Source organism: Melitaea cinxia, chromosome 10 (genome assembly GCF_905220565.1).
Source record: "Melitaea cinxia chromosome 10, ilMelCinx1.1, whole genome shotgun sequence".
Classification (NCBI taxonomy): Eukaryota; Metazoa; Arthropoda; class Insecta; order Lepidoptera; family Nymphalidae; genus Melitaea; species Melitaea cinxia.
The window spans coordinates 16,568,771-16,580,597 of NC_059403.1; the positions used below are offsets into that span (position 1 = coordinate 16,568,771).

The 11,827-nt window shown below is 34.8% G+C and overlaps 1 protein-coding gene across 1 annotated transcript; it reads right to left on the bottom strand.

The window, feature by feature from the left end:
- Positions 1-5,679: 5,679 nt before the first annotated feature.
- On the bottom strand, positions 5,680-7,324 carry LOC123657308 (sucrose-6-phosphate hydrolase-like). The gene has a single exon (XM_045592879.1). The coding sequence runs from the start codon at positions 7,322-7,324 to the stop codon at positions 5,855-5,857; it is 1,470 nt and encodes a 489-aa protein (XP_045448835.1). The 3' UTR covers positions 5,680-5,854.
- Positions 7,325-11,827: the final 4,503 nt, after the last annotated feature.

The following is an 11,827-nucleotide window of genomic DNA, read 5'->3' on the forward strand; positions in this document are numbered from 1 at the left end:
CTTAGCATAAAATTATCGCACGTGACGTAATGTTCTGTTGCGGTAAGTGACAATGTTGCCTTGAACTAAGTTTGTTTCTTTAGTCTGCACCCATTATCTCTGAATGTTAAATGTTTTTGTTGTGTTAGTTCTAACCTAGTGCTGAAGTTTTGACTAGGGTTGTCATTTATAATTTAGAATTTCAAAAATAATTTACGAAATATCATAAGAAAGCAAAAATGTACCGTTTTTCTAATAGACAATATATTGTAATATTTATTATGCCGTGCTGCGTTGTTACGGTAGTAAAGATATAGCCACCCCCTCTCTTCCCGTGGGTGTCGTAAGAGGCGACTAAGGGATAACATAGTTCCACTGCCACCTTCGAACTTAAAAAGCCGACTGATGGTGGAATATCAATCCAGAAGTTAGCTTTCAAATACACAGGTGGAAGAAAGGCAGCAGCGTCTTCGCCGCGACCAAGCCAGCCCTGCGGTCACCAACCCGCCCAGCGTTGTGACTGTGATTAGCAAAACACGTGAGTTCGCGTAATTTTCGATCCATGTCCAGCAGTGGACTGCAATAGGCTGAAGAAGTGATTCCTTATGTCATTATCCCTATACGTATCTCATTGAGTACTAATTGTGGTGTGTCATTTGTGACGAAACGTTAGCAGACACTACGAATAACAACACTACAAAATTTCTGTAATTAAGTTCGTTAACATCCCGTTCAACAAAAATTGATTATTAAATCAAGCTACTAACACATGATTTCAGTAATGTATAAAGAGTATTGCATTTTAAACCGACTTCAAAAAAGGAGGAGGTTCTCAATTCAACTGTCTTTTTATTTTTTCACGAGTCTTAACTTTATAACTTTTTTTTTGAGTGTACTGATTTTGATGATTCTTCTTTTATTCGGACCTTAGTGCCTGTTGTTTTATTTAAATTTGAGTGAGACCTGACGAGTAGGATATTTTTTTTAAATATATTTGAAGTCAGTTTTTTGTTTAAGAACAAAATTTATTACACATAAACAACAATTATAATTCCTAGTAATTTATTTTTATATCAGTGGTTTTTTTGCATTTGCAGCCCTATCCCATTTCACACTTCATAAAGTGAACCCTATTTTCGTTGTACTGTCAGTCTGTTACTCGAGAAGCGATCACGCTTAAACGAGACAAACAGTGTTAATAATGATTTATTAAAAACATAAATAACAGAATAGGTATGAAACAAGATTACTCTTAAATTTATCGATGAGCAAAATTCATTAAAATAAATAGTATATGATGTAACGGCTGCCCGATTTCAAAAAGTACACACAGTAAGGGACAAATTTTTCGAAATCGATAGTTTTTTGCATTTTTCGTTCCAATGGAGTCGTGTGAACATATAATTATATAGATATACCAAAATAACATTTTTTTATAATTTTTCTTTGTCTGTCTGTCTGATTGTTCCAGCTAAGCTCTGAGACAGCTGGATCGATTTTGACGGGATTTTCAGTAAGTAACTTAGGCTACTTTTATTTTAGTAATTTATTTATTTTATAACTCTTCAAACTGAACAATAATTTTTTTGCACGCTTTGTGCACACTAATCTCAGAAACGGCTAATTCGATTTAGATATGGTTTTCATTAATATATAGTGGTAAGCTTCACTTGTCATTTAGTTAATATATTGGCTTCACTTAATATTTAGTGTTTGTTTCATGTCAATTGGTTCATAAATAGAAAAAGTTATGCCAATTTAAAGAATCACGTTGAACATGTAAAGTCACATTCCCACGCGGACGAAGTCGGGAGCACAGCTAGTCATCTAAAATGGCTGTAAAACGTCGCAGCATCACTGAGCGTCACCTTTAGTTATTTCATAAGAATTTACTCCCCACATTTTATACGGGCGTCATATCGTTTCTTAGGAAGTAAGCCTGAAAAAATAATCGTTAAAATGATTCACCATCCCTACATCCCTACACGTCACGGAATTTATCCCATCCCAACGACACGTTGACATATTAATGATCAGGACACTTGCCCGAGTGACTCGTCCATTTTTCACGCGCGTGCAAACGAGTCACCCGCACACATTGTTCGATTTTTAAACTGTATATTACGTCGGTTAATATTTTAAAAGAGTTTGTATACCTTTTGTTTCTTTTCAAACAAACGCAGCTATTGATGTCGTCAGAAACGATTAATCAAAGGTTATATTTTTTAATGTTTTTCAGACATTTTATACGAAAAAGTTTATTTATTATCTTTAACCAGAATAAAAAAAAAAGTAAAACAGCGAGGAGATTCTCAATTCGAATGTTTTTTTTTAATGTACTCGTATGTCAAAACTTTTTACTTACTGGGTGCACCGATGACTACTTTTTAAGTACCTAATCTTTGATAACGCGTTATTACTTGATTCTTTTTTCTTCGTCTACTTACGTTGTATTACTTGTTAATGTAATTAAAGTCGATGTTATGTTTGAGAGCAAATACAATTATTATATTTGAACTTTTAAACTGCTCAAGCTAAGTCGATAAAGTATCAAATCGCTAGGTTTCGACCGTGCTACTTTGCTACTTATTTAAAACCGTACGAATAAATAAGTCAACCATGCTTAGGGTTTCATTGTATGATTACTAACAAAAGTCAAAGTCGATGATAAAGAGGAGCATCTCTATTCACACGTCATGTTTGTTCAGGACGTCGTTTACTCTGCGAATTGGGTTTGTGTAAATGCAAATATGCATTTTCTTCCTCAGTTGTTGATGCCTAAGTTAGACTTTTGTCGGTGTATTACGGCAGCATATGTGCATATATTTATAATAAGCTGACCGGAATTTCGTATTGCCATACGTTTTGTGTTATGTCGATTTTTCAATTTTTTTTTTATAAAAACTTTGTCCTGACTGCAACGATTAAGAAATCAAAGGATTACCCGATTTGGAATAATCGTTATAAAGCTATGTACGCGCGTACATACAAATATCTTACCGATTTTTTTTATACAACTAGGTCGGCAAACAAGAGTATGGCTCACAAGATGGTAATCGATTAACGTAGCTTATAGACACCTGCAACACCAGAGTATCGCAAGCGTCTTGCAAACCCCCAATCCCTCTTAGGACTTCTGGTGCCTTACTCAACACAGGAACACAACACTGCTTGAAAGCAGTATTATTTAGCTGTGATCTTCTGTAAGGTCGAGGTACTTCCCCAGTCGAGCTGCTCCAAGATTTGAGCTGGATATTTTCTGCTGTGTCTTATCTTAGTTGCTGTTCATTTTTTTTATTTAGATTTATTTATTTTTTTAAGTTAAAAAAGGACATTTTAAAGATATAATACAGACGATTTTATTAAATAGAAAAAAAAATATCATTCAAAGTCACACTCGAATAAAGGAATATTTTTGTTTACACATGTATGTATGTATGTATGTATCTATATGTCATATTTGTGTATATATGTTTGTTTGAATTATATGTATTATATTCACCGTCTATTCCATTTAGCATTATAATATATAATATTGCAATAGTCATTGATTATAATCAGTATACTGTGCAACAGAGTTGTCTGGCAGAGATCGCTTTTTATCGATAAGGATTGATTGATTGTATCTATCCTTGATGTACATTAAAGTATACTTATTTACTTAGTAAAAGATGCAACCACGACTTATTATATGCAAAAATATTTGTGATTTGTATCCATGCAAAATTAAGCTCGCTCGCTCGCTTCAGCCTGTAATATCCCACTGCTGGGCTTAGGCCTCTTTCCACATGTAGGAGAAGGATCAGAGCTTAATCCAACACGTTGCTCCAATGCGAGTTGACGTATATATTCTCTAGTATGAAGAAAAATTGGGTTACTTGAACTTCTCACTTCTTGCTTTGTTTTCAGAAATATTACCCCTCAGATACATCTTAAAGATAAATCCAGTTAATCAGGATTACGGAACACATAAGTAAAGTGTTATTGGAACCAATATTTTCGAGGAAAACAAAACTCCCAAGTTATTATCAGCTCTCGATGTAAGTACGGACTGAATCACAAACTTAACTTTGCAATTTCAACGCTGAGAGATTAATCGAAATCTTATATAAGTGTTTCTTCAGCTACTTTGATTTGTAAACATTGATTTCGCAATAAGTTAGGTTTGTCCCGAAAATTGAGTGTAAAATATGATATTGAGTCATTTTTGGTTGGTGAGAGTAGACTGATCGTTAGTGGCCATGTTCTTCAATTATCTTGATAATGCAAAATTATTATTTAAATATTTATTCTTAAAAAATACGCGAATTAAAAAATAAATATAACAATTAATTAAAAATTCAAAAAAATTAACAACCAACGGTATACATTTTACATGCACTTGAAGGTCTTGGCTCATAAAGTCATCTCCATTGTAATAATAATACATTCTTTAACGTCCTTCGATGTTACGAAAGCGATCTAATATTAAAATGTTTAAAATTGAACGTCCAGAGAACTGAAGTAGTTACGAGGACCGAATATAAAAATGCTAATAGCGCTGTCCCGTCAGAAACATATAATATATTACCATGACCGCTGAAAGTATCATTTTAAAATATATTAAGTAAATTTGTTGTCATATTTTTTAGTGGTTAATCAAAGTTCCTATGGAAACAACCATTGTGGTGTAGTGGATTCGGTTCGTGCTTGGGATGGATATTTGTATTTGTAAAAATAAAAATAAAAATGTTTCTTTTCGGTTTGGATGTCTATCCTCGTGGGTCTCCCCAAAGTGCTTTGGAAAGCACGTTAAGCCGTCGGTCCCTGTTGTTATCATGAAAACCTGACAGCGATATTCACTTATATGTTATATCTTATTTTTGGACAAAGGCTTACCCTCCTCCTCATCCTCCCTCCAGAAGAAGTATTGGAGATATGTTCTGCAACGTTGCTCGAATGAGTCGTGATCGATCATTTCCTGAGGATCATTAGGCGTCTTCTCTTTTATGACCTTCTATTCTAATCTCGTAATAATCAATATAGATGCCATATTTTTTTTTATCTTCGAATTTAAGTATATAATAATTGGGAACACGTTCACAAGTACTACTAGAAAATTATTACCATGGCTTGAGAGCCATCTAAAAAAATACAACCGTAAATTGCTTTATCCAAATATTGTAAGAACAAAAATAAAAATATTCTGTTCTTTTCCATTTTATGCCACCGTGATTTTCGAGCATTCACTTAGATTAAGGTTTTAGAAGTCGCTTCGTTCAAGTTTTATACTAATGTGAAACAAATCCTGTTATTTAAATTGCTTTTGTTAAAATGTAAAAATGTATTGTGTACTTTTTTAAAATAGCTCTTATTATTATATTATTAAGGACTAGAATATATTTTGTGTGTAAAAATATTTTAAAAGGAAATTCGCATGAAACTGATCTTAATTAAAAATCTTATACTCAACAAGAACAACAAAACAAGTTTGACCTGAATACAATATTTTATTCAGCTATAATTTATAATTAAAAAACTGAAGTTGAATAAAAATAAACTTAAAAATTACTTTCTTGATATGATTTTTATTTGAGTTTTCAGTCCCAGCTTGCTTCTAATAGGAGGGTGGGTTTTAATGCTATTTATAATAAATAAGTACATTATTGTTTATTTGATAAAAAAATTAAAAAAAATAAAATAAAAATAAGTAAAATTGAATTTGTTGTACACGTACTTTTAAACTATTTATTATATTTAAATCAACTTACTAATACTTACTTGAAAGTTAACACTTCTTTCCTTACGTACAATATAATTTTTCAAAAAAAAAGTATTTTATTTAACATTAGTATATTGTGAAAATAATACAGTAGTCCATTTTTTTACGTGTCAATTATTCTGGTACACTTCTTTTTAAATTGAAAGCCTTAATACGTAAGGGCTGAGGGCTTTGATTGGTTAGTTTCCATCCCCCAAGAGGGAACACTCTACTACTGAAGACCACTTCGCCTTCCCCGCAGAAGAGTTCTAGGCTGCTTGCATCTAGGAAGATTCGCCAGGTATGTGATCCGATTGGAGACCATTCGACTTGTCTGATGTCACCAGAACCTCTGTCTACGACAACTTTGCGAACTCCTGGATCCCAGCGAAGCCATACCTTACCACCGCCATCACGACCTTCCAATAACAAATCCACTTTCTGCTCAAGGTCGCTGTCCACAAGCAATTCGACTGCTTTCCCGAATTCGTGCTCTTCGTCAGATCCAACATTTTCATCAACTGCTATATTTTCCCTAAGATTTTCCATTGCCTCGACAGGTTTCATGAGGATACGATTATTAACCAAACTCAATTCTCTAGGTAATGTAATTTTTCCTGCCCATCCATCGGTATCTTCAGGATGTGGTACCTCCCACATACTTAACCACGCGAGCAAGTAACGCTTTCCGTTTGCTTCAGTCGTTGTAGCAGCGTAGAAATCGTGCCCGTAGTCTGTTTCTTGAAATGGTACTTCCGGCACGAATTCATTCGTATCGTAATTGAAACTACCGATTATATAGCCATTTTGGTAAACATTTTTGTATCTATCTCCTTGTGGTTCTAATCCTTGTGGTGACATAAGTAAAACAAATTTTCCGTCTAGCTCGAAAAAGTCGGGACATTCCCACATGTAGCCCATGTCTCCATCTGACTCTCCCAATACTGTCAGATATTCCCAACTTTTCATATCCTTAGATTTATATAGAAGAACTCGTCCTCGATTGTCCAATGTTTTACTTCCAATTATTACGTAGTAATCGTCGCTATATTTCCATACTTTTGGATCTCGGAAATCGGGAGAACCATTCGGTGATTCAGCAAGAACCGGATTACCTTCATACTTCTGGAAGTTGATTGCGTCGTCGCTGTAGGCGAGATACTGACTTTCGTTAAAGAAAGGTTCGTCATCGGTGTCCCTACGGCCGGTGTACATGAGTATCATCGTATCGCCTTCGCTAACAGCACTCCCAGAGAAACACATTTCCTCTTCAGGCAGTAGCGCTGTTGGCAGTTGCTTCCAGTTAACGAGATCAGGACTGGACGTATGACCCCAGTGCATAGGGCCCCACACGCTGTCATATGGGTAGTATTGATAGAAGAGATGGAATTCTCCATTGTGGTAAATAAATCCATTTGGATCGTTCATCCAGCCAACAGGAGGAGCAACATGGTATAACGGACGGTACCTGGGATCGATTTCCGTTTTCTTGTTCTGTATGTATTCTTCTAGCTGAATTTTAGCTTCTTCATAGCTATCCACGGATGCCGCGCTTGATAACGCGATGAGACACAGTAAGATGAAACCGTTACGTATTAAAGTCATCTCGATGTGAATAAAGATTTAATATTTTCCGTATTTTTTATATGATGTAATCGCGCAGATACCGATTATCTCAAGTGTTTTGTTTAGCGCTCAATTTAACACTGAGCGTTACGTGACCCGGCCTTACGTGGTTTTTACATTTTTTTAATATAAAAAATATTTTCATTCGTTCTTCTATTGTATTCATATATATTATAATAATAGTAATGACAAACGCAGCGCATTGATATTATAAAATGCACGTCATGCTTATGTAAAAAGTATTAAACTTGTTAAATTCTTATTTCAGTTTAAAAGTATCTCATTCTGATTACTTTTTAATATTTTTATTTATTTATATTTTTATTACTGTATTTAATAGTTGATATATCTGGGTGTAATATAATAAGTCTGGGTGTAATATTACACCCAGACTTGTGGTGGTAACCATGGCTGAGGTGGGAGTTGAACCCAAAACCCTTGGAGCAGAAAGCGGGGTCACTACAAACTGCGCCAACGGGCTAGTCAATCACTCACTCAATCAATCACTTCAGCCTAATGCAGTCCACTGTTGGACATGGGCCTCCACAAGTTCACTCCAAAAATGCCGTGAACTCATGTGTCTTGTCCATAGTTACCACACTGGGCAGGCGGGTTGGTGACCGCAGAGCTGGCTTTGTCGCACCGAAGACGCTGCTGCCAGAATACTTTACCGAGAACGTTCTTTCCTTAAATTAACGCAGGTAACCGCGGCGCACAGCTAGTTGAGCTTAAAATTTTCGCACATTTATTTATAACAAACTTAGTTAGCCACGGCAGGCTTATCTCTTGACAATACGCGTATCTCTTCCGGCTAACCTCTGGTAGTGAGGACTAATGTTAACAAGTAGGCTAAGAACGTGCAGATAGTAGATAATATACGTGATGATTCGTAAAAATAAATAGCTAATTGAAGATAATTTATAACGTCGTGGAACATACGTAGTTCTTTATCTTTTAATACTATTTTAATGGCAAATAAGCATTTAGTCCATTTGATAGTAAGCGGTTACCGTAGCCTATAGACCTGCCAAACCTAGAGCGTCACCTAATTTAAAACAGAATCATCCTAGAAAATCTAGACTGTTTTAGAAATACTGGTCTGAAGTTAAATTATTGTAAAACGCACGCCGATAATAAAACAAATATTTTATGGGGGGAATTGGAGGTAGGGTCGGCAACGCGCTTGAAATGCTTGGTGGTAATAGGCTACGGTAATCGCTTACAATCAGGTGAGCCATACGCTTGTTTGTCGACTTAGTTGTATAAAAAAATGAAGTACAAATGGCACGGGAAACTAAGAGCCCGTGGATGTTGTTAATATAATTTAAAAAAAAAAAACTTGAAACAGAATACAATGTTATTACAGAGCAGAATTATTTATCTATGACCGTCTGTAAATTTGAGGTTATTTCGTAAGTTTTGACCAAAATATTTCCTGCTACGCTAGCGATCACTTTCATGGATACTGCTCTTTATCAACTAGCCATTCCGCAATGTTTTAAGGGATGTAATCTTTGGTAATGTTTTAAGATCCATAATCCTCTTCTGTAAGTATTACATGTGTAGCGACATCTATCCCGACGTGATTCTTCACACTACCAAACATGTGTTGCAAAAAGATTTTTAGTATCGGACTGGAATATTTTAAGATAAATATCTTCATGTGTACTTGAGATAAAACTTGGATCTTATCAAACAAAAAAATATAAAATACAATAAATCTTACCTTTTTTATAAGTTTTGCAACCAATAACAAAATACATTTATTTCTTATTTGTGTAATTTTTTTGGTATATAAAATAAATAAATAAAAAGCAAACGTGTTTGTTAGCAAACGAAAAAATAAAATGACTGATTTACATCGGCAAGTGTTACAACGTATAACAATCTTGTTCAAATATAAATAGGTTCACATGACAAGTACCAGCCTTCGATTAAAAAAGAATTATCAAAATCGGTACACCAGTAAAAGTTACGTGATAATACACACATACAAAAAATACAGTCAAATTGAGAACCTGTACTTCTTTTTTGAAGTCAATTAAAAACGTTAAGAGATTTTTGTTAGTGCCTTCATGCAAAGCCGGGAGCGTATCGTAAGGCATTAATCTTATATATAAAATTCTCGTGTCACAATATAGGTCCAGAAAGGTAGGTCTAGAGGTCTGAGAATCGGTCAACGTCGATGTTTCTTACCAATAAGTTATAAGGAGGAGGGGGAAAAAGGTGGTTAATAACATGACAGGGTTAATATATGACAAAACAACGTTTGCGGCGTCAGCTAGTATGCTATAAAATACACATATAGAGTAAGCGTTACCCGTATTTTTCATTTTGTGCAAATAAAGCACAGCCTCCTTGGAGGTGTGCAAAAGAAAGCAAATAATATATATATATATATATACTAGCTGTGCCCGCGGCTTCGCCCGCGTTTAAATTAGTGAATCACAAAGTTTTCCCGGCAAACTTCAAAACAGTGAAACTCAAAATCTCATCAAAATCGGCTTAGTCGTTCCGTAAACCTTCATTTTGAAGCCCTCTCTCCATTGGTAAAACCGCATGAAAAGCCGTTCAGTAAATTTTGAGGGAATCGATCACATACACTTATTGTTATAATACACTAACTGTTGCCCGCGACTACGTTCGCGTGGTTATGAAGATATGCATTACTATCAAAATTTTTAAGCAAATTATTTTTTTTATTTCAGTCACTTGAAATGCTTATCACGCTGAATAATTTTTTAAAAGGCACAATTTAGTATAATTTAATAGTTATTTTTATAAAACCTCTATATATCACATTTTTAGTCTTATTTTCAAGCTGCAGTATAAATAACAACCTATCAGGCGAACTTATAGCTGCTGTATATGTTTCATACAAACTATTAACCTCAATAAAATCCCCTTAGCGGTGGAATATCGCAAAATCCGTTCTTAGCGGACGTCTACTAACAATAGGTAATCTACCTCCCTGCCAAATTTTATTTTTGTCCATTCTGGATAGTTGGATCACCCAGCAGTTTTTGAGTTCTCGTGATGAGTGAGTCAGTGACCTTCCTCTTTTATATATATAGATTACGATGCATTATTTGGACACCTCCTCACTATCTATAGAGCATACATTTTAAATTTCAAGTCTCTTACTTCAAAAACATAGGACTTTCATACAAACTTTCAACCCCCATTTTACCCCTTAGGGGTCCAGTTTCGTAAAATACGCCTTAAAAGGAACCTACCTGCAAAATTTCAAGTTTGTAGCTGTTATAGTTTCGGAAATATCGTGATGAGTGAGTCAACCTACCATCCCCCTTTAAACCCCAAATGGGAGTTGATTTCTAAAGATACATTGTTTGAACACCTTCTCATTATTTATAGAGTATACATTTTAAATATCAAGCGTCTTACTTCAAAAACATAGAACTTTCATACAAACTTCCAACCCCCGTTTTACCCCCTTAGGGGTCGAGTTTCCTAAAATCCGTTCTTAGCGGATGTTTATGCTCTATAAGAAACCTACCTGCCAAATTTCAAGTTTCTAGGTGTTATAGTTTTGGAGATTTCGTGATGAGTGAGTCAACCTACCATCCCCCGATTCAACCCCAAAAGGGAGTTGATTTCTAAAGATATATTATTTGGACACCTTCTCATCATCTATAGAGCTTACAGTTTAAATTTCAAGTCTCTTACTTCAAAATCATAGGACTTTCATACAAACTTGCAACCCCTATTTAACCCCCTTAGGGGTCGAGTTTCGTAAAATCCGTTCTTAGCGGATGCCTACGTCTTATAAGAAGCCTACCTGCCAAATTTCAAGTTATTGGCTGTTATAGTTTCGGAGATTTCGTGATGAATGACCTTTCGCTTTTATATATATTATAGATTATTTATTTATTTAAAATATATATATATATAGGCTTGGTTATTAAACAAAGATATAATAATAAAATAATAAGATGTTATATATTGACGAATTTTCAAGAAAACGCTTCAAATAAAACGGAGAGTGTTATTTCAGTAAACACAAGTGTTACTTTACATTCAACGTTATTATTACTGGGGCTAAAAAGTAAGCGATGTTTTCGCGGCACGAGTTTCCCCAAATGTATTTGTAAAACAAACTGATTTTCATTTAAAAGCTTCGCTAACAATGTGAATCTGTAATGTAATTGGAAAAACTTAAAATTTTTACGATTTCGTATGTTGTTTGTAAACGAGCTCAGTACGACGAATACACAATTTTCTATTTAATAAATTTTCGGGTTGAAAAATAAATATGATTTTATAATACGATACGATTCAGCCTGTAACATCCCACAGGCCTCTTTCTTGACGTAGGAAGCTTCTTCACTGCGGGTTGACGGAAATATACCCCGCTACTAGCCACGATCGCTAGCAAGTAAATAATATAAAAACCGAAACCGACTCTTTAACGTGCTCTCCGAAGCACGGTGGGTGACAAGCAGACTGCTTAGAGATATTGTA